A 24,581-nucleotide genomic window follows, 5' to 3' on the forward strand; every position below is an offset into this window, starting at 1 on the left:
AGAGATGGACTGGCTTGGAGATTTTAATGTATTAATCTTCTAGTCTGACTGCATTCAGCTTTGATTTCCACTGTCTTGCTGGACCATTGACTGCTAAGCTGAAGAGCCTGCTAGGAAAGCATTTCTGCCCATCCAGGCACTTATATAAGTCTCCACCTTTATCAAGCCTAATAACAATAAATCACGTTTTCTTAAACCTTCCATTACGCTAATTCTTCAGCTTCTTAATTGTTCTTATTGGCCTGAGAAAGTCCAGTTCATGTATGTCTCTCACAGCCAGACTTGACAGCACGTGGGTCTGGAGCTTACTAACCCCTCTGCCTTGTGAGTGGTGCCAAGGAAAAAAGGAGAAGACCACACTCAGGATGTATGGTTCCCAGGCAGCAGGAAAAAGGACATGAAAGCGCAGTAAGGACAGGCTGTGGGCACATGTGCCTCCAGCTTCTCAGCTGTTAGAAGATGGGCTGATGGCTCCCAGCTGTCATGGTTTAACCCCAGCCAGCAACCAAGCCCCACACAGCCACTCACTGCCCCACCAGCAGGATCAGGGAGAGAATCAGAAGGGTAAAAGCTGGAAAACTCATGGACTGGGATAAAGACAGGGCCATATCATATATAACAGTTAATCAGGAAGATAAATGTTATCACTCCAAATGTCCCCCCTCTTCCTCCTTTTTTCCCCACTTAATACACTGAGCATGATGTCACACGGTCTGGAACATTTGGTCAGTTTAGGTCACCTGTCTTGGCTGTGTTTACTCCCAGCCTCTCATGCACCCCTAACTTCCTCACCAGTGTGTCAGTACAAAAAGCAGAAAAGGCCTTGGCTCTGTGTAATCCCTGCTCAGAAATAACAAAAACATCTCTGTATTATCAACCCTGTGTTCAGAACAAATCCAAAACACAGCCCCGTACCAGCCACTGCAAAGAAAGTTAACTCTAGCCCAGCCAAGATCAGCACACAAGCATTCAAGTCAGAAGCCCTGGTAAGCTCACACTGCTCACTTAAACCACTGTGCAGCTTCCCAGGCTTTTGCATGTGTTGGCTAGACAAGGAACAGCCCCTTCCTTCACTAGACCTCAGCTCTGCTCTGACAGAACAAAGGCATCCCGCCTCAAAGCTGGTGACCTTCTCAGACCATCCTTCCCCGGGAGCTATGCAACTAAGGAACAGGATCTCCAGGTCTTCACTTGGCCTTCCCTTATTTAGGCATCCAGTGATACATTCGATGTTTGTTTTACTGACCACTGCACAGAACAGTGACCTCATGCTCAGCTGTCAGCGATGTATTATTATACATAGATCAGAGCCTCTGCCCTAATTCTCCTGCAAACATAAGTACTACAAGCTCTGTCTACAGTCTATTCCTGGACACTTTGTATTTAGTGATAATAAAATGTTACCCTAACAACTATCCAAATGGTTCTACATCAGCGAGGTATCTCCTTGAGTGACTGTACTCTCATATGTATCATCTCCAAAACCATCAGCAACTACCTCCTTGATCATTCACTAGAAAAAAATTGGACCAAGAACCAAATCACAGCAACATCTGAGTGACAATTTTCTGCTTAAAATTTGCCGGATTGAAGCCTGCAGGTTAAGTTCTGTATAGCTAAATGACAGGGAAACTAATGCAGTATATATTTTACTACAAAATGACAAATGAAACATACGAAGTATTTAAGAGAAAAAAGCATCACCTACTTGGCTGAACAAATTCTAATTTTACAAAAAGGGCAAAAAAAATTGGCTCCACCCATATTGATTAGTATTATTCTCCCTTAGTTTTTAACTGATTGATTTCCAAGTCAGATATTTTATCGTTTTTCATACCGTGCCTTTTCATATTTAAATACCTGGCTCATCCAAATAATCTTTCAGATATTGGCACAGCATTTGCTTTTCCAGTCTTGTAGAATTGCAGTGCTCAAAAATTATTAAAAATATCAACAGTAACTTTGACAGTTTCTTAGACAGCCCTTTAGAAACTCTTGAATGCAAATTGTTCAGACTTGCTGGTTTGAAAATCTTTAATTTTAATTACTATGTCGAGATTGTCTTCAATAGCTGTTAATCAACACCTGGAGATATTATGGAAATGAGAATTTCGATACTACCAAAACTGTGAGACAGGACCTACTGAATGTCTAATTGTCCAACAGCCTGGACAATTTTCTGTGTTATGACAATAAATGACTAGCAAACTGCCTCAATAACCCTAACAGATTGTATTAGCATGGCTTCCAAATACACTTCTAAATTTCTCTCCCTCTTATTAGCTGAGAATTTTCCTTATATTCTTTTGTATTCTAATAAAAAATTTCTGTAACCCCGGTTAATTTTACTTTCAGCAGACTGTTGGTAAAGCTGATGTTCTTTAGATAGGCAAGTAAGCTGAACTACTTGTAAAGCACCAACTATTCCATGGTGTGATCTGGTTCTGAATCCTCAGCTCTATGGCATGCTCAAGATTAAAGACCAGGAGGTTCAGGAAGATGGTGGAGGTTGAGTGGGAGTGAGGTTATTTTCCAAAAGGAAACATGTAGAGCAGAAGGAGGGGCAGATGCCTAGCTCCCTCCTCCTAGGTTTTGTTTTTCTGTGCAGCTGCTAGACACTAGCACTGAATTTTCACTGTCTCCAGGACAGCTGAGTGAGAACCTGGAAATCTCTGTGGATTGCCCTTCTGGCACAACCAAAAGTGTGAGTAACTTGGGAAGGAAGTACTACTACTATACCCACTCTCCTAAGTGTGCCCGAGGGTGCTCAGTGTATTTTCTGACTTAATCTGAAACCAAAACAATATCCTTTCTATTGCTGGATTCCAGCACTATTCCCTACTTCAACGGCCATCCCAGCATACAGGTGACACTAATAATTTGTGAAGCAGCAGTCACTTCAGGCTTGCTACCCCACAGGACACTTCAGCTGGATAGAGCAGGAACAGTTCACTAACAGCAGGGCAAAGCACCCAGCAGCAAGTTAACTCTGTTTCAATCCAAGTGGGAAGCAAGAAGATCTGGGATGCACTTGGCACATCTCAGCTATCATGCACAGCTACACAACACAAAAGACTCTCAGAGTACAAAAATGGTCAAAGTCTCTAACTTGATTGCAAGAAATACTTCCGTATCTTTGCCAAAATGAATTTGTGGATGATCTTTCAGTGCATGGACAGAAAAGGACAGAAAAAAGGAAATCCAGCATAGCTGCACCTTCAAAAAACAGTAAATTATATGAAATCACCTCACTAAAATTACATGCACTACAATACCATATGTATCACCAAGTGCCCAGGAAGAATGAGGGCTTTTTGGGTAAGTCTTGTAGTATGGCACAGAAAGTGGAAAACTTTTGCCGAGAAATGCCAAGCTTTAATTTTATGTTACAGATGACTGTCAGCTGCAGTGAAGTAAAGTGAAAATTTTACAGCAGCTCTAAATTTTTCAAGTCTCAAAGGTTTAAGTGTAAATATTCATGAACTCCACAGAGTATATTTTCCACACCAAATCCATTTTGAATATTTTATCATACAAACCACTAAAATGATTTTGCATGATCTTTCAAAGAATACTTACTTGTTCACAAAAGTGGAAAATATCAACTGCAAGTGTTAGAACATTCAGAAGATGATGAAAAGAGAACACACACTGTTCTATAAATTCTGGCTATTAAAATGCAGACAGCTTAACTGGACATGGAAAATTTCTTATCTTTTACAAATCCCTTCTCTCCTTGGAAATCCCTGTTCACTTGTACTACGATGCTCCTAGTTCAGCTTCAAAATATTTCAAGTTCACTGTGTGAGGTGAAAGCACCACCAATCATTCTCTTAATGTTTAACAGACAATAAGATAGTTCAATATTTTAGCTATGCACAATCTAAGCACATTAAGTGAATTTTCCATCACTTGACAATAAAATAAATTTGAATGGATGTCTCCTGTAATGGAAAAAAACCTAACTTGAAACTAACTGGCTTTTTAATTTTATCAATTACTAATTCAGTAACTTGAAAAACTTAATAATTAGTGAAAGGAGTTAATCTTGGAAAAAAGTCCAGATGTTTAAAAATTAGATTAAAATCTCTGATTGAAATATCTTTAACTGCAGTTATGTTAAACATATCCATGGCATCAAAGAGATAAAAATAAAATCATTACTAATTCCTAGTAAATCAACCCTAATTAATAATACCTGCTTAATATATCACAGCAGCAGAAAAATTTAGCATATCAGTGCTAGGGATAGGACACCCTGGCAAGGAGAAGAGTGAGAGAAAAACATTTATTTCCACTAGAGTCAGTTACCAAATAATAAAATATTATAGTGATTATTCTGTGGTATAAATAAACAACCTTACAGACAGTGGGAACAGTAGGAATAAGATACTTAGAAATAGAGCAGAAGAATTTATGGAAATATAATCTGCCTTTCCACTGCTAAAAAAAAAGCAAAGCAGGACACATCTACCTGTAAAATGAAAAATACATCTTGAAAAAGAAAGAACCTCCTTCTCTCCAGGTCTAACCCAAGGAAAGCCTTTGCTCCCATCCATGCTGGGGAATGCATGCAGTGGCTCCCATCTGCCCACTCCCCAATGAAACGCCCATAGAGATGTGTGGAGAGCTTTTCCTTTCCTGCTCCAAACTGCAAATGTTTAAAGGGGAAATCTTTTTGTGAGAGGGAACTGAGAGGCTCAAGGTACAGGAGAGAAAATGAGCATTTGATTCCAGTGTGCTGTGCTGATGCTTCTGCCTCCCTGTACCCCGGTGTTGCTAAGCTATGCTGTTATCTGATGTTCAAAGCTATCTGTAGGCACACAAGCCCTTTGTTCCACAGGGCAGCTGAGTTTTTCTATCAAGAACAAACTGATGCTAGACAGTCTTGGTGACTTAAAAATCATCATCAATATAAATGGTAAATCCTTCCTGTTTTTGTCTATGCCACACAGGAAGGCAAAAAGCAAAACCTAATCAAGCTGCTGTTCTTGTGGTGGTCAGGACAGTCCCTTTGACTGCAAATAAAAGCTTTTGCCACAAACTTAAAACAGTCAGACCAACAAGTCCTTAGCACCACTTCCAGGGTAGCTTCTGTGGAAACATTTTACTGGTGCACACATGCCTGATAAATGAGTGACATGCATGTGCACACATTCCACAGATGACACCCCCTTTTACACACAGGGATGCCTTTTGTTTCTGTATTGTCCTGCTGTATGCATCAGGTACTGTAATCATACTAAAAAACAATGTGAAAAAACAGGCTTTGTGAAAATAAAAATCCTTGAAACACAAATGAAGCTGTTTAACACCATAAGCACAAAATATGATTTGGCCAGCTGACACTACAAATATATCTTCAAGTATTAAAAATAAGTTGCCATTTAGTATAGCAGTATGCATTTCTGTGCAGAACTCCCTAGGCTTTGCAAACTACTTAGACTTAAAGGAAAGAAATAAACAGTTATTATACACTTCGTCCCTTACACAGTTAAATGCAAATTCTCTCTTACAGTCATATTCCTGATATCTCCCAGCACACACAGCTGATACGCCACCTACTGCAAACCCAAGCTGACAGTCGGAGCAATGCGAGCAGCATTTCCATTCCAACATCGAGCTGGAGCTGAATAAAGGTGCTTTTTAATAAGAAACATCCTCCTTGCAAGCTGACAAGAGCAAAGCAGGATAGCTTTATTGTTGTCCTAGCTTCAATAATGGAGAGAAAAGCAAGCAAGAGAGAAAACGAATGTGAAGAAAAAAACAGCAACTCTGAAAGCTCCGAGCTAGACAAGGACTATAAAACGTCTCTGATTACTCTGAATGTCGGTGGTTACCTATATATCACACAAAAACAGACACTGACCAAGTATCCAGATTCTTTTCTGGAGGGGATCATAAACGGAAGAATAATGTGCCCATTTGATGCAGATGGTCATTACTTCATAGACAGAGATGGACTCCTTTTCAGACACATCCTCAACTTCCTACGGAACGGAGAACTTCTTCTACCAGAGGGGTTTCGAGAAAATCAACTTTTGGCACAAGAAGCCGAATTTTTCCAGCTTAAGGTACTCTCAGAGGCAGTGAAATCAAGGTGGGAGAAGGAACAGCTAGCATCTCGAGAGACTACTTTCCTGGAAATAACTGACAGCCACGACCGTTCACAAGGACTTAGAATCTTTTGTAATGCTCCTGAATTCATTGCAAAAATAAAATCCAGAATTGTACTCGTGTCCAAAAGCAGGCTGGATGGATTTCCAGAGGAGTTTTCAGTATCTTCAAATATTATTCAATTCAAGTACTTCATAAAGTCCGAAAATGGTACACGATTGGTACTGAAGGAGGACAACACCTTTGTCTGCACCCTGGAAACTCTTAAATTTGAGGCTATAATGACGGCTTTAAAATGTGGATTTAGACTGCTGACCAGTCTGGACTGTTCAAGAGGGTCGATTGTTCACAGTGATGCACTGCATTTTATCAAGTAATCACAAAGGCAAAGGAAACGAACACGCAGCCAGTAAACCTCCTTGAGCTGCAGCCTCCTGGCATCACAAATAATGCATCTAACTAGCCCTGTACCACAGAGCTCAGCTGCTAATCAACTGATGTGAGCTAATGGTATGTAAATCCCATAATGACATCTATCTCTGGCTTACTTAAGCTGAATGAAAATTTTATGCCTGAATTTAACAAGAATTATCTGCTAACATTGTAAACACAGATGGAATGCTTTATTGCTCTTTGTAATATGTTTTCTCAATGCTGTCTTTCAACAAGAGAGTCTAGCTGAATTTTTGTGTACCTGTGTGATGAATGTGCATATACCTAACTGCTCTGCTGAACAGCAGTGAGAGTATTTTCATATAATAGGCTTAAAGTATGTTTTGCTTATAACAAATTCAGAATGGATTTTATCCGGAATAAATGATTTTGACTGTTCATTAGTGTTTATGGTAATCTGTTGTACTGAATTTGCAAAAAACAGGATTGCAAGAGAGTTGAAAATAGCTAACTTAATTTTTAAGTTAAATGGTTTCTTAACTAACTTAATCCCAAATTTATAGCATACTGCTACACTAATAGCAATTGCCAGAAACACGTAAACCAACAAAATAATGCCGGGGCAGATTAATTTTATTACAGGAACTGGGTCCAATCTGCACAGAGGATTAAATTTGCTAATTTCATACACACATACATACAAATACATTCATACATACATATCAAATAGCTAACAAAAGTATTTGACATTAAGTTCAGCATAACAGGTTTCCAGTAATGGCATCCTACAATGCCACAGTCAGTATTTCTAGCAATCATTTGTGCTCATAAGGACAGGCAATGAACAGAGCCCTTGCTTTGCACAGTGACTTAGTAAATGCAACGAGTACTATCAGTTCTGAACAGACCACCTGCTGGCATTAAAGACGATTCACTCTAACTAATGGAATAAATACCTTCATTCTCCTCATCTCCACTATTTATCCACTCTTTTAATTTATATTTTAAACAAAATTTTAATAGTTTCTATAGAACAACTGTAACTAATTTAAACACAAGTATTACAAACCAGTCACTTCACAAAAGCAAACTGAAAAATCAGCACAAAAGGATAGAAGAAGCAGCACTAACTCTAAGCTTTGTTTGTCATTGAAACCAATCATCATTCACAGCTCATATGAACCCAAAATTCAAGTAAAATTCTTATGAAGAAAGAAAAAAACCAACTAAGTAGTTCTCTCAAAACATTGATTTTGTACAGGAAAAAACATGTCAACAAACGGCAGTACAATCTCTACTACAAGTGACAACCAAGGAAAACAGCTAACACAAGACAGGCTGAGAACAGTTGTGGCTTGGATTTTAGGGGGAACAAATCAATCTTCAGTAGCAAGGGCTAAGAATACAAATTCAAGGTCCACTTATCCCTCAACATGAAACTCTTTTTCACTTTTACATACAACAGGTGTTGCTAACGAGGTCCCTTGCTAGAGATGAATTAATAGAGTGATGCCAGACCAGGTAGCAGTGAGTGAAACATATTCCAGTATGATTTTATCAAGTGAGGGAATTCAACCTCTCCAGAATGCTCCATCAGAATGAATCCACTGTCTAGAAAAGATGAAGTTTTCTATCTAGTCCTCATGTTAGACCTACAGTTTATAAAAAATGAGTTTCTATAAAAAATATGGTTCTAAGTGGAGCTTTTCCAGACTCTAATGTTTAAGAATCAGTTCACTTTACATTTCAGGCATACAAGAACTGTCCATGTATCCCAAAACTTCTCTGAATTTGTCCAAACACATTAATTATACACGCACAGAAGATACATAGTAAAGTACTATTGTTTACATATGCCACCAGCATGTGTCATCTTCTCTCCTCCCCCTCCAAGCTATTTTCAAATTGATGTATTAAAAAAATCCTCATTACCCACTAATCCTGTGCTTATAAGAATCTGTAGGACTTCTGTGAAAAGCAAATGTGAAAGTTTCTTTAAAAGAAATACAAAATTCTGTTGATCTTCTAGGACAAGAACTAGAAACACAATTGCACAGAACAATTAAATGAAAAGCCCTTTGTAGACACCATTCTCAACATGAGCAAGATAAAGTGGCAAGACAATCTACAAAAGCTCCATAACGAATCCACAAGTTTTAAAGCAGCATGCTCACGGTGCTGTCAAACACACAGACTGCATGAGCACAAAGTCTGGAGGAGGCTGTTGCTCCTGGGATGTCAAATCATCCATTTGCATTTAAACACTTTTGATTATAACCTTCATTCGTCCTGGGTCTTTGACTGAGATTTAAAATGTAATTGCAGCTGAAAAGAAGGACAGCGAAAAACAAATTTTATTTCAAACAATTAATATATGTTAATGTAAATATGTTGTGGTTTCTCGCCTTTCAGTCGGGCTCTTAGGATGCCAAACACCAAGAAATCAACTGTTAGCACTTCCCTATCAGAAGGCAGCACCAGTTTTTTATTGGAGCATGACTTTTGCTCATGAAAAATCAGTAGAGAATTTGATGGGTCTGCATTTATTGTAGAAAATACTTTCAGAATATAAGTTATTCATAAGCTGATAATCACAGGTAACATGGAAACCATCTGAAGCATATTTTAAGAATATTCTATAGCTGCTCATAAAAGATTTCTTTGCCAGGCGTTTGGTTCAGAGTATCTACTGTCCTCAACCTACAAAAGAGAACTTGATAAAAAGGGGTTTTTAAGTGAAAAAATGTACCTCTCTAACCATTATTAAATAGTTCAATTGGTTTGTTGTGGGTTGGTTGGTTTGTTTGTTTAAAATTCAATGGTTCATTACCTTATGTAATTTTAACTGGATTTTTTCTATATTTCTGTGTAAGTAACACTGACATCTATGGCATATATGTAAAGTCATCTGCTGCAACACTAACTTCCATCTTGTTTCTTTTCCCTTTTTCATGAGTAGTAATGCATTTCTGTAAGTGTCAGGGTTTGAAATTTTTACATGCTATCTCTGATCACAGGCACCTCACTCAGCTCTTCGAACTTCACAGCAGAAAGGAACGTGGAGGTAAAAAATTTAATTCCTCTTCCTATTCAGAGGAAACAAGTCCCCAGCTCTCTTGAATCATGCCATATCAGCTACAATGAGACACTTCAAACTAGATATCAACTTGAGTAATTTTTCAGGGCAGGAGTGTCTTGCTTTGGTATATGAACAAAAAGACTATATAAAATCTCAATACTGTGAATGTTTCCTTTGTAGTCTATAAACATACTAAATATAACATACATATATTTAGCATATGTTCAGTCAGTCAGGTGGGTACTTGTGCTCCATCACAGTAGAATGAGCCAGAAAAAGTATCCCCAGTTATGCATCAGCTACCGTTTATGTCTTTTCTTTAAAGTCGGAAATTTAATATTCAATAACTACTATGACAATATGAAAACTGCAAAATCAAGTGCTTAAGTGAGAAATACCGACAGTTGTTCTAACATTAATATTACTTAGTATATGATGTGCATGCAAAATATTTCAATTCTCCTTTCTCTCATTAAGACTTGGATCACAACAAACTTACCAAAACTGTCCTATAAGTATCAGGAAGGAATGACAATTACCATAATTTCTCTGATGATCTTCAACTGCTCCAGAAGGAGTAAGAAGGAATTTCCTCCCATTTCCCCAGGGAGGCACTTAACCTGCTCCCAGGCTTGGTCAGCTCTGCTTGCCTCCCTGCCTATTTTGTCAGGTGAGAAAAGGGGTCACCAAGCAGAAAGGACAGAGGCAACTGAAGGCACAACTAAATTCCATAGACTACAAAAAAATGTCCTTGCCCCTATTAATTTCTTGAATGACTGCTCATGGAAAAACATAAATAGCTGTCAAACCAACCAAAATACTGACAGTTGGATGCCCATCTTTCCCCAGTGGTGGAGGAGAAACCAAGGACTCTATCGCACTTGGCAGTACACTGGCATAGGTACCAACTACATGGATTTCTATATGAGAATTAAATCTACAAGTGGCTGCACTATGTCAGACTAAAGCCTGTTTTAGCCTAGTTTTTCCTAGTGACTGGGAACTGTTTCTAAACCCAGAGACTTCACATGTCTGGGAGAATCCCCATTTTTGATCCTTTGACCCTCAAATTCTTTCCCTTGTCTTGTTCTCTCCTCCCATGATACAATTGTTTCTCATTTTTGTTTCACCGTATCACTTCCTTCCACCAGGCCAGTTGTGGAGCTTTTTCAAAGATGCCTAGGAAAGAATAAATACTGGGGAAAACATATACAATACCTGCTCAAAGCATTTCTTCTATCTCTAACCACTTACTGCCCAATGACTTCTAGAGTCAGAAGTGGTTTCTGGAGGTAGTCTTGATGGTGTGAAATACAGAGGCTGCACAACAAGGTTAAATTGCAGCTCCAATTCTGTACCTCTTCAGTACTGACTCACCCACCAACCAGTTTCACAGCCTCATAATTGCACTATTGATATTTTCAAAGGCTCATGTCTTATTTTTTATTTTTTGCGTTTGTGCCTATTACAAATGTTTAAGCGACAACAGGTCACTTCTTTTCTACAGTAAAGGTAAAAATTACATCATCATTTGCAGCAAATTGGTGGCATTATTATTTTCACCTCTTAAAAGCATTACAAGGTTTCTACTCAGTAAGATGAGAAGAGGTCAAGAAATTTATCTTCTTCCTTCACTCCTCATTAGCATACAAGCAGAATAAGGGCAGGCAACAAATAATACAATTTAAAAAGAGTGGTGTCTAATCCATTCATTTATTTGTGTAGAAGGGTGATGTTGCCCTAATGTTGCTGACTGATAAATCAGGATTGGGGATGAAGAACACAAATTCACTTGGGCCTGTGACAAAATAAATACTATTTTCCTAGGCTGGATCATCTTTGCTAAATAACTATTACATAAACCTAACGTTGTTTGCTGCCCTGCAACACAGGGTAGATTGATAGGAAAGCGACTACTAGTTAAAAAATTAAGGAATCCTTATATGAAGAGAGAGGCTTGCATAATTCATGTGTTGAAATAAATTTAATAAGTAAGGCACAAAAAAATTAGGAACAGAAAAAATAACATTTTGGGTTTTATTTACATTTGAAACAGACATTCTGCAAGTCCTATGTATTGGTATATCACAGAGAACGTTGTCTCAAAACACTGCCTCTGTAAATCACTGTCATTCCCAATAAAATGCCAGAAAACAAGAAGCATGGCAAGGACTGGGGAAAGTAGGAGGAAGATGTATGATGACACCTGAGGAACACAGATGAGCAAGCACTCCAAAAAAGAAAGTGTGGTTGCCTTTCTTTCTGAAATTGTGTAATATTCTGTAGAACTAGACAGTTGATTTCTTTTCCCAAAAATGTTGGTAGTAAGAATACCACACACAGCTAATGCAACAGTCTCCCAAGAAGCTGTTTCTAACTTGTTTTTCAAAGCTCGTACAATAATTATAGCTTTAAACAGCAGCTACCCATTTAAAACACTATTACAACATGATGATATGCAAGCTCAACAGGCTAGGATTTCAAAACCAAGTCATTAGAAGATGACTCCTATAAATTGAGTCATTCTGAATGTCTGTAAGCTTCTCCTGGTAATGCTAAAAAATTACCACAGCATTGCCCTGTTCACTGGTGGTGTGACTTTGGGGGACATAACCTTGGTTTACACACAGTTCACCAAAGTCATCATCTTTCTGGGTATTAAAGGGGGATTCCATTAGTTCTATCCCAAGCATTATTTCAGTTTTGTGAAAAGCTAGATCTCTGCATTTTTCCGGGACACATCTTTTTTTTTTTTTCCGTTGACACCACCAAACTTTCAGTGGCAGCTTTGTTCCAGGTATGGAAAGCCTGCTCTAAACGAAGCACAAGGTTTTCTTGTTCACAGCTCCTGAAGAGACATTTGGCATCCTATGTAAGGGAGTGGCACTTTACCAGCAACAGAAACACATCAAGGAGATGAGAATTCAGATTTAAAAACCCAAGGCTGCTTGCTGGGGAAATGCCCCAGGAAGATGAAGTTCCAAGGGGCTTGTTAGAGTCTGGAATCTGATGCTCAGGGAAGTCTGCAGTGCTGGACTCCCCCAGCTGTGAGAATGGGGAGGGAGAAGTGTGGCAAGAAAGCCTATGAGCATTATGACGTAAAGAGAAAGGCACCCAGTGTCACTTAGTGTCAGCTGAGGGTCTTGGTCTTGTGATGAAGACAGATGCCCACAGAGTGCAACACTGAGGTTATACAAATAATGTCTAATAATCCTGAAACTAGTAAATAAATAGTGGGGGGAAAATCTTACAAAATTCTCTTCTTGCTTTTCATACAACAGCTTTCAAAGAGGCGATTTTTTTCATTGTAGCAGAAGTCAGAGGAATTAACTTTTTCAAAAAATTGTTAATAGAAAACTTGAAGCTACAAATCTCCTGCTGCAGCTTCACAGAAAGCTATTTGTTAGCTCCTAGGAGGTTCCTGATTTTGTACCATAGTGAACAGATCAAGTGAAAAAAAAACACAGGTCAGAGGTGGATACAGACTCTCTCAATTAGGAATTAAAAATAAGCAAACAAACTAGCAATGAACAGGCTAAGCATGAAAAAATGTAAACAGAACAAGCAACTGTAACACCAAACCCAGTCATTTATTGCCTCTCTACTACTTAAAAAAGGCCTTTGGCAAGTATTAGGGATAAAGCAGTACATGTTCTCAGTGCTGAAACTGGTAATCTCAGAGGAGACAAATTAAAGGTCCTGCCAGTCAGGTTGATAAGAATCAACTAACGAGAGGAAAAGATACCCTTGAGGTTAGAAGTCTTATCAATACTAACATTATCTAAGGCCTGCAGCACTGCCAGGTCTTGTGACATTTCCAACACATTTTCTAAAATGAACAGCAAATAAAGTTCTTTCCCAACAGGGCAAAAATCTAACATATAGGCTATCTTATGCCTTTCCATATGATGATAAAAGTCTATAAGTTCTATAACTTTTCTGCCATGCCAAGATTACGATTTCTGGGTTTGCCCACAGAGTTCCCTCAGACAACCTGCATGAGTAGGACAATATGCTGTAGCACAGCTACACACTGTTTCTGCATCACCACTGCTATTGGCAAGATGCTGGGGCTGGAAAAGCCTGGCAGCTCAGGAAGAACACAAAATGAGCTTTGCTAGATTGTTTCCAGACTCAAGCATACAGAAAGCTCACGTCCTCCAACTGCACTACTGCTTCCAGTGTTCTTGCAGCTGCACTTACCAAAGGCAAAGATAAATGACTACACACAATCTTGGAAGAGCTGATCTCACCTTTGCTTTAATTGCTTTCCCCCCAAAATGTCATTCCAGGGTTAAAAAGAATAAACTTTTAATTAAATATCTCTGGTGGAAGCTATGTAACAACAGTACAGAACTGGAAAAAAAAAAAAAAAAGCAGGCAGGAGAAAGGTAAATAAAGCCTGATTGTAACAGTACTGGATCAAACTAAAGGTCTGCTTTGCTCAGCATCATGACTCCAGTAAAGTGGACATCTATAAAGAAACCTAAGGTCAGTGCAGCCATGTATGATTCTCCTACTTGGTATGCACCCCAGTGTCCACCTGGCTTTTGTGGCTTGGGGTCTCTCAAATCAGATGTCCTCTTGATCTTAGTCCCCTTAGGTGGATTTTGGTTGATGAGAAGCTCAACATAACCCAGAAAGGTGAGCTCACAGCCCAGAGAGTCAATTGTATCCTGAGCTACATCAAAAGAGGAGTAGCCAGCAGGGTGAGGGAAGGGATTCTGCCCCTCTCCACTCTCTGGGTCTCCAGCATAAGAAGGACACAGTCCTGCTAGACAGGTCCAGAGAAGGGCCACAGAGGTGATCAAAGGGCTGGAGCACCTCTCCTATGAGCACAGGCTGAAAGAGTTGGGGTTGTTCAGCCAGGAGAAAAGAAGGCTCCAGGGCGACCTTAGAGCACCTTTCAGAAGCTAAACGGGACTACAGGAGAAAGACTTTCAACAACGGAATGTAATGATAGGACAAGGGACAAAAGCTTCTCAAAAGAGAAAAAGGGCAGATTTAGACTATATATTAGGAAGAAACTTTACTGTGAGGATGGTGAGACACTGGAATAGGCTGCACAGGAAAATTGTGGATGCCCCATCCCTGGAAGTGTTCCAGGCCAGGCTGGATGGGGCCCTGAGCAACCTGGTGTAGTGGAAAGTGTCCCTGCCCATGGCAGGGGGGTTGGAACCTGATGATCTTTAAAGTCTTTAAGGCAACCCAAACTATTCTATCATTCTATGATCTTTCATATCCCTCTGGTCTCCTCTAAGGTTGTGTCAGCCTTTAGCAAATATCACCCTTATGTCCACATCTTCTGTCAAGGAATTCAATTACATTCTGAGTGCAGAACCACCTCATTTTATTTACTTTGAAACGGACTCCTGCAAGCCTTACATCTGTTACATGTCAGTCTTGTACTGGCCGAGACAGAAAACATTTGATTTTCCTCTGCCCCTTTGATCCATCATTCCAGGCTCTGAATTTGCAACACTCCAAAAGTCTGAACCCATCAAATGTGATCATGCTGGTAGGTGGGTGAACTGCAGTAATCAGCAAAATACCTCATAGAAGACAAACACAATTTACGAAGTCATGATCTCTAATGCCTGGCGTAGCTAAGATTCCTAGGATTTCTCAAGAGTCATAAGGAAAACCAAGAACTCTGTTACAAGTCAGAAGCACGCTCCTGTTTACTTCAGTACTTCTACAAGCTGGACATGGACATCACAAAAGGATAAAATATAGTCATGGATTAACTGCCATTGTTTTGTATCATGTTCTGTTCTCAGGAGAGAAACTGTATGACAACAAATACAATATGTTTGCTCAGACATACATGTTAGACTATTCATACAATATACTAAAATAAATAGCCAGACTTTAAGGACATCAAGGACATTTACATAAATTCTCAAAAAAATTAATTCCTGTTAGTGCTGACCTACATTAAATCTGCATCCTTTTGTTATTCTACCACTGCACCTTCTCTGTTCTTCCACAATATTTATTATAACCAGTACCACAGGCCTTGACTACATATACCTTAAAGCAGGAATCATTGCTACTATAAATGGACTGTCACACAGATTATGGCTCCTGGAAGGCTACTGGGAAGCTTGTATTTTAATTTGTGTTGTATTTATCTGCCAACAAACCCTGTCACATTTTCAAGACAAAAACTGTTTCCATGTCTTGAAAATGGCAGAATCCGCATCTAAGTTATCTTCAACACTGAGTTGTAAGCTAGTATTTAAATTAAAAGTTACTGTTTTATTCCTCCTGACAATCATTTAGTTAGAGTTTAGCTTTTGAAGTTTAATTAATATATGTTAACTGCTTGAAAGAGGATAAAATCATATGTGCATTTTGTAGCTTTATACCATCCCATGTTATACTATAAAAAGTCTGTGTCTTTACCAGAAAATTGCTGATTTTATCACATGGAGTCCAGTGGTTATCAATGAATTTCAAATATTCCAACATATGTATAATCAACATGTGAATCCTTTTTTTTTACTACAGTATCAAGAAATTAAGGAAGTGGTATCTACAAACAGTTTGAGTGTTGTATATTTGTGTCTGCAGTCACACTCATACACTCACAACTGGTAAAATTTTAATACTAAATTCACCCTACATTGTCTGTCTACAAGCTCAAAGGTTGGGCAACATTATACACTCAGTTGCTGCCCATGCAGCTTCCATATAATGTACTTTCACAAGGACAGCACCTAATTGCATTTGCTCTTGCATGAGAATGCATTTCTTTACTGTATCATTCTCAGCAGACTACACTGGCTCAGAGCAGCAGCTTCTGAGTATTTTTATTGGAGGGGAGCAGGTCACACTTTATACTGGCACAAATGCTTGGTTTTCACAGCTTCTGTCACCACTGACAGCACTTTCAGGTAGGTGCAAGCAATGCCATAAACAAACAAGAGCCACATGCACATATTTGGATTTAAATTGCTTGCTCATCCTCATATAGGACCAAGCAAAGCCAATCCTCATTTCTCTTTTCCTTTAGCTTAGTGTGTCATTTGCTATGCTCCTTTCACTTTTAGCATAAACCAGCCTTCAGGCACTAAACAACACTAGCTGAATCACCAAGCACTATTTATCACAAGCTCTAAACAAATAGGATTTCTGTATGGAAAAACGGATCTAAAATGATAAAATGCAAAAGGAATTCAAATTTAATTTAAGGAATCTTGTCTCATGTGTGTCTTGAATCCTGAATACTTTGACTGTAAACATCATTAGAGGTATTATGGATACTAAAGATTTTTCATGGACTCAACCAACAGGGAGACTTCATAGAAGAAAAATCCATGAGGTCCTGCTAAGTAAAACACCATCACTTCTGGTTCTGAAATTCCCTGAGCTGTCAATCATTAAAGGCTGGAAGAAGTTGAAACAGGTTGCCCAGAGAGAAGGCAGATGCTCATCTCTGGAAACATTCAAGGTTAGGTTGGACAGGCATCTGAGCAACCTGTTTTAATTGAAGATGCCTCTGCTCATTGCAGGGGTGTTGAACTAGGTGAGCTTTAAAGGTCCTTCTCAAACCAAACTGTTCTATGATTCTATGAGAAGTATCTTGGGAGGTACCATTGTGCTTCTACACTGCTCTTACACTCATCTCAAGGTATCTGATGCCAGCCACCACCGAGGACAGGACACCAGCCAGATGATCCAGTATCACTCACAGTCTCTCTCAAACAGAATCACTTAGAGTAGCAACACTATCATGGCTTTTCTAGGTGGGTTACAACTATCCCAAAAATAAATGCAATTAAAAATGTCATACATAATACTAAGGATTTTCGACATAAATTCTAAAGTTTGACAGCACCTTACCAATGTAAAAATCTTTTTAAGAATGTAAATCAAATGGTTTCTGAATGTTGTATCTCATTTACTTTACTTCTAACTATAAATAAACCTTACATATTTTATTTCAGTAAGACCCAAAAGGATCTTGTTATGCTAAGATGCTAAATAAATATATAAAAGGCATCATCTTTGCCTCAAAAGTACTTGATATAGGCCAAGAAACAGTAGATTAACAGAAAAATTGAGTACTAAACAATCTGAATTACCTGAGAGGTAGTTTGGAACAGGTCATCTGAGTTCCACAATGATTTTGAGAAAAAAGTGAATAAGCAAATAGTGTAACTGATGGCTGAGAGTCCTCCTTTATATGCCCCAGGGTAACCATCTACCATCACTCAGAGAGTGAATCCATAACCAGTTTGATTCCATCAAATGAGTTTAAAACTCCTCTTGTCAGCATATGTAAACAGCTCACACCATACAGTAATTCATTCTTCTGGCTGAAGCAAAAATACAAACAACTAAACACGTGGCTATCTTACACAACATTCACAGAACACGGAGGAGGCACCAAGTGAAGAGCAGACAATTCAACCATTCAAACACAAATGGAATTAAAACAAACCACAAAAGCCAAGCAAAACCAAGAGTGCACCCTTACATCTAAAAAACCAACTAAATAGAAGTATTGAAATTCTGGATCATTTTAGCAGTTAAAATGTCAGTATCTGATTTACACGAAACCCTGCACAGCAGTGAATCAGTTTTCAAGTGGTACAAAATGCCAATCTCTAAGAAGCAGCCCTTCTCACCTGAAAACTGCATCACAATTCATACAAAATCAGAGTGAACAGGTTTTACCAATTAACTGAGAAGAATTGCAAGCTATAAAACACACCTTGGATTCAGTACAAGTTTGCAGACTATAACATCCCTAACACCAGTCTTCTGACATGCTTAGGCCAATGTAATAGAAGGAATCTCAATTTTACAAAAAATTCCCTGCTACAGAAAACAAAACCCAAACCCTACTTCTAGCCAGGTGAAAACTATTTACTTTTGGCAATATTTGATGCTGAAGTGCAATTCAAAGAAGTCAGACATTAGAAAAAGTGGATGACTCTATGTTGAAGTGTCCAAAAAGTATTTTCAAGAAGGTATTTAAAACACGCACTAGCATTAAACTTATGTTTCGGTAATGCTTTTAAGAAAAGTAGGAGTTTGAAACTCTTTCACATCTTTCACTTGAGCCATCTCCTATCTGTGCCATTACCACTTAACAAGTGCCACTCCAGTCCCAGTACTATTTAATCCATGTGCATCAGAGATTATCCTATTTTTTATGGACTATTTTTATGACTGCTTAGTTTATGCAATTGGAAACAAATAACGAAAGATCTGGAAATGTATTACAAACTTTCCAACCAAAAGAAAAGAATTCAAACTAAATGCAGACAAATAATTAAAAAAAAAATACATTTCTAAGCCACTCCCTCATCATTTTATTCCCCTTCTTTTAAATAAAAATATGACTAATCTAAACTTTTGGGCACAGCAGATAACAGTTTATGAAGTTATTTTTTAATGTTATGATAGTCTACAAAATATAACAAAAAAGACACTTTTTTTTTTAATCTAACAAGTTCTTGAGAAGCAAAAGTCAAAATCTGCAGTAATAAGTAATTTCTTAAGTGCTTCAAAGAAATTGTCTTTACTCACCAGCACTGCCGCTTTCTGATTTTTCTTCTGATTGGTTTTCTGGAAAAAAAATAAACATAAAAGTAATCATAACGCTTCTGTGTTGATTATTTGAAATTATATCTAACGACTGGGTTGCAAAGTAAAGAATGATAAATTGTTATATAATCAAAATTACTGGATTTGATTAATGTTTATAAATATACCTTCTGAGGAATAATTTGCTAGCAGATGCAACACCAACAAAAAAGTGCTTTAATGCCCAAACTCACAACTTAAATGAGTGAACTCTATTACACCTCTGACTGAGCTCTGCAAGAATGAAGATACACATTTATATAAAATCAGTAGCAGGATTATGCTCAAGCAATGTACGTTATTAATTTATCTCACTGGTCAGTCTACACAAACAAATACTTTTGTATATTACAAAAATAATCAGGGTTCTGCAAAAGAATGTTCTTAATTGGCATTAGGCAAATTTTTGACCTCTTCTCTACCCTTTCTACAGGCCATGGAGGAATTTATTTCTTCAAGCTTTTTCTTCTCTGATTACTTGTCCTCAAATGGTACTATAGTCCATTGGTATTTTTTTTAAGTATTTGTCAAGTACAATACAAACACATAATCAAAAACATCTCCTGTTCCATGTAGCAGAGAATCATAAGTACGTATGAAACAGACACAGTGTTGCAATGTGACTTGCTAAAAATCATCACTCTGGTGAATGGCAGAGTCAGATTGATTGCTTTCTGCAAGAAATTCCAATCCCACATTTCAAGAAATGGCTGCCAGTAGAGGTATTGTGGTAACCTGAGCTGTAATCCCTACCAAGTCCTATAATATTAAACCCCTCCATTAATTTGTCACTATTATATTTGGCCTCCTATATTTCTGCTTTTTATGCATCCTCTGATGCAGAGAACAAAAAGAACATTTTCACCTCCCTGAAACACAGTTAGAAATGGCAAAACATACTTGTCCTTTGCTTTCAACTCAGGCAAGTTACAGCTGTCATTACAGGCTATTTACTTACAGGCAAGAGTGAATTACTGCCCTAATTCAGAGAGTAATTTTCGAGTTCAGTTAGGTCGATAATTTCTGCCATTTACAGGCTGGGTATTAAAAGAACTGAAAACATGAAATATTTTAGAAAATCTTTTTCTTGCCACTGATTCTTGCTGGCTTTGAAGGCTCCTGTCCCTCCTTTCACACTGACGTGGCTTGAGAGCCTGAGGACTAAATGCAAACATAAGAGCCAGTATCTTAAAGCTCCTCCTTTCTTTACACCAGGTGGCTGTCATTAGTCTTCGAAGATGAAGGCACCTGCTTTCTCTATGAGAAACAATCATTATATGGCTCCTTCCCAGTCACGAGTATTCACAAAGTGAGTAAAGATCCCTTCCAACTTTCAGACATACATCCAGGGTAGCCTGTTCACAGAAAACCAAGTATTTTCTTGTTGACATTATTTTTTATGCATATTTGGCACGTTTACAGCATGACATAAAATAAATGTCCAACCAATACCCTAACTCAATTGTAGCTTAAAGAAGGAAACATTTAGTACACACACAAGAAGCAGAGAGGATGAAATGAAGAACATACAAACATACAAAGATACAAACACCTGTCTGAAGTGAGAAGTGAGATGCAACTGGACTTCGAAGCTGTTCAATTTCAACTCAGTTGCAATGGAAGATCAGAGCTACCTCACCAAAACTGTTGTCAAATACATCACACTTTAACATTGCTAAGAGCATCTCTGATTAGCAATAAATGTATCTCATGTCTACACAGAAAGTGTGTGTGTTTGTATCTGCCCTCGACAGTGGAGACAAAATACCAGACAAAATTAAAGTCTTGCAAAACAGTGGCATTTTTCGTCCTCATAATTAGACAATTCAGTTTTGTTATGATTAGGTCACAAGTTCTGCTTTAAAAATCTTCTCAGTATTAACATAATGAAGAAGGTAAAGGAAGTTGTACTATGTCTACTTAATATGTTTTGTTAATGCAGACTACAGCTTCTCAGCCTCCTCTCCAACATGCAAGAGTTGACAAACATCACTGAAAAATGTCAACAGATTGGGGTTGGTTAGTTGGGGTTTTTTGTTGTTAGTGGGTTTTTTGCTGTCATTGTTGAAGTGGGTGGTGGTAGGGTGCTGTTTTTTTACATGTACATCAGTGAGACTGAAAACAAAAGGTCTTTTAAATCAATGAAGTATGCAAGAAGACTATCCCCATCACACTGAGCACATTCTAATAGATATTTTGTGTGTTATATCCTTGATTGTTCAAATTTATACAGGCATTAACAGTCTATAATTCTACAGCAGAAATGAAAATAAAATTAGCTTGTCCCTGCCAGCCAGCTGAACCTGCTTTACAATACTTTTTAAACCCTTCAACATGCATATGAAGTCATTAAATAAATATAATTTCCACTTTTTTTGAGATGGAGGAGTATGATGTAAGCAACTGCAATTGTTTTCTAAATGGACTGTACGTCTCAATAATACACACAAAAATTTGAGCCATCAAAATAATGCCCGTAATTAAACTAACTTGAGTCACAAATTCTCCTTTTCTGATCAAGGGTTTCATCTTTATGATTCTCAAAAATATTTGAAAATTTGCATAAATGCCATAGATTTGAAAGGCTGCTGTTGCTTCTATTTCTTTTGATCGTGAGGCTGCTGACAGGTTTTCCGCTTCTGCTAACAGTCCAGAAAAGGCTGAAGTACAAAGAGAACAAAGAAGCATTAGGTTAGATCCCAAAACCTTCTGGAGACTGAAATATGTGGTTAAGTGACAGCCTGAACAGAAATAATTGGAAAGTACTGTGAACATAGACAGGTACACGTCAAAACTCCTCATTAGGCTGCAGTAAGATGGCAGAAGAGTGAGGGTGTTTATTTCCTAAATAACAGTTTGATGAGGAACTTCAGAATTCAAACACTTATCTAATAGAATTGGAAACAGTATTCCAAGGCATCAAGATTCTGAGCACACTGTATTTTACTGAGAATAATTAAGTGCAATTAAAGAAGTAACTGCTTTAATGAAAGGTTTTTATTAGGGTTTCTTCCCTTCACATTTCTTTAATGGCTGGATATACCTGATACTTAAAAATACATATACACAAAATACAGAATAAGAACCTCTGAATAGTCTGAATATTCATTTTCATACAATTGGACATTGTATGTTATATGGTAAGTGTGATTCATGTACAACATGTACATGTACAGAAAAGGTCCTTTCATATATGAGAAGCTGTATAAAGGAAAAAACCCCAACAATTCAAAACGATGGGAGAATTTTCAAGGAATGTGGGAATAAAGGAGCTGTTATTGGGTATATAGGCAGAGTTATATGTATTATTGAACAAGAACAAAAAAATAATTCAGTGTCACAAACTGAACTTCTGAAGGGGAGAGGGCTCAGGAAACAGAAGAAAAACAAAATATTAAAAGCCAGCAATGTTCTGTGAAGCGTGAAACAGTGAGACAATCCACGCATGAATGCTGCTCAGAAGCAAAGCTCTGGTATGTGTTCTGTCAATGGAATTTTCTGAACACTTTTTACTTTCAGTAAGATGGAAAGAGCATGAAAGAATAAATTTAAAGATGCGAAAATAGACATTACGGCTATCCCACTTATGAAGGGGGAGTTGTGAAGATATATTCAAAATTTAAATAAAATGAATCATCTCATCCAACTTTACAGAAATATCTCATACTTTATTTGTGTCTACAGTGTAAAATCTTCTCCTCCACCCATCAGTCCTTTACAGTCTGAGATGGAATTGTCTGCCAAGGTCTATGTTTTCACAAGTCATATTAGTAGCACATTTTTCCAAAACCCAGTTCAATAAGAAACTCTTATCATTATCTCTAACAAAACTGTAATTTTATTTATATCAAGATCCAGCAAACCTAAACTATGTGCTGGCAGAAAAATTAAGCATCAGACAACTAAAGTACTTAGGGAAATAATGTATAATCAGAAAAGTTTGCAGTTTAATGTTTAACAAAAGTGTCTTCCCATTTCTTCAACCAAGAAAGAAATTGTTAAATTACAGTGTTATCTTATGCTAGGGTGTCTGGCAGTGGAAAGCTCAGAAAACAATTTTAACCAAATATACCCTATGTATCAGGCCCATTAATTGCCCCTAGATAGTTTCTAGCCATATGCACATAAGAAGAATTCATTTTGTCCAATAAGACCCATTAAAACATATGTAAAATCTTCTGCTTGTCACCCGCCAAAAAACCACAGCTATGATAGCTGATGACAAAGATAAGATAAAACGACTGGAAGCACAAATAGCATTGTAGCATAGCAACTGTTGATGTACATATGGTGATGTTTATGGAACAGAATGCAGTTCATATTTAATGCAGAAATAATACCAAAACCAGCCTAGACAGCAAGACCTAGACAGCAAGAGACAAGTGTGCTTTGGATCCCTCTGCAGACATGACGGAAGCCATGCTTCCCACCAGCTTTGCTACACTCGTGCTCAGGAACGCCACCACAGGCCTCAGTGATCTGCCCCACGATGAAGACAATGCAAGGTCCACATCTGTAACAGCCTTGCAAAGGAACTAGGGAGGTACTTTGCAACTACCACCTTCAGAGGACTCAGTATTATTCACTGAGCTATTTCAAAATACAGAAAAAGAAAAGAAAATAAATGGGAGAAATCCCAGAGCTAATCCAAACAGAAGACGCAGCACGTGTGAAAGCCAGCACAGCCAGATTTTTAACAGTATCTGGGATGGGAGCCACTATACCAAGCCTCCTATTAGCTCATATACACACTGCAGAAGAGCAAGAAACTGCAACTCATTACATTTTGGACACAATAAATTGCACCTTAGAAGAATCTACTGCTGTCCATTAACAAATATGGGACCACCAGAGATGCAGGTATTTACAATGCAAGAACAAAAGGATTTCTTCCAACACTACAAATAGGAGAAACAAGTTCAGTTAAGACAAAGCAAAACAAAACCCACAGAAAATCCATTCAGTAGACTAGAAATTACATCATGCAGAAAATATTAAATTACTTGTCAAATTTGATCTTTTTAGCTTGCTCTAAATGACCTGATGAGTCAGATGAAGTGCTGAATTATCCAGAATATATAAACTGCCTACAGCATCTTCCAAGATCACAGCATATTTCAGAAAAGCCATCAAAAAGACAGTCACTACAACATAAGGATCCCAGGGTTAAAGGACTACACAGAGAACAGACCTTAGGGCATTCAGTGTGCTCAAAAAAAGGGTGGAGGGGGGTACAAATCTCAAACCCGCAACCAAAAAAACCTCCACCCTGTACAAAACAAACTCAACTGCTTTATGCCATTTGGTCTGGTTGATTTAAGTCAGTCCTCAATAAGGGTATTGACTGAGAGAAATTGTGCTTGAATCACTTTTTTAATCCTAATTCCTCAAC

The 24,581-nt window shown here is 38.0% G+C and overlaps 2 protein-coding genes across 2 annotated transcripts in view; one reads left to right on the forward strand and one right to left on the reverse strand.

Moving 5' to 3' along the window:
- Positions 1 to 24,581, reverse strand: part of GTF2F2 (general transcription factor IIF subunit 2) — an 80,092-nt gene that overhangs the window by 46,061 nt on the left and 9,450 nt on the right. The window contains exon 5 of the mRNA XM_014895405.2: positions 19,133 to 19,171. Coding sequence (XP_014750891.1) covers positions 19,133 to 19,171 — 39 coding nt within the window. The remainder of the gene's footprint in view (positions 1 to 19,132; positions 19,172 to 24,581) is intronic.
- KCTD4 (potassium channel tetramerization domain containing 4) lies at positions 5,578 to 6,644 on the forward strand. The gene has a single exon (XM_014868796.2). The coding sequence runs from the start codon at positions 5,721 to 5,723 to the stop codon at positions 6,492 to 6,494; it is 774 nt and encodes a 257-aa protein (XP_014724282.1). The 5' UTR covers positions 5,578 to 5,720; the 3' UTR covers positions 6,495 to 6,644.

The sequence above is a fragment of the Sturnus vulgaris genome, chromosome 2, assembly GCF_052056855.1.
Source record: "Sturnus vulgaris isolate bStuVul1 chromosome 2, bStuVul1.hap1, whole genome shotgun sequence".
NCBI classification, from domain to species: Eukaryota; Metazoa; Chordata; class Aves; order Passeriformes; family Sturnidae; genus Sturnus; species Sturnus vulgaris.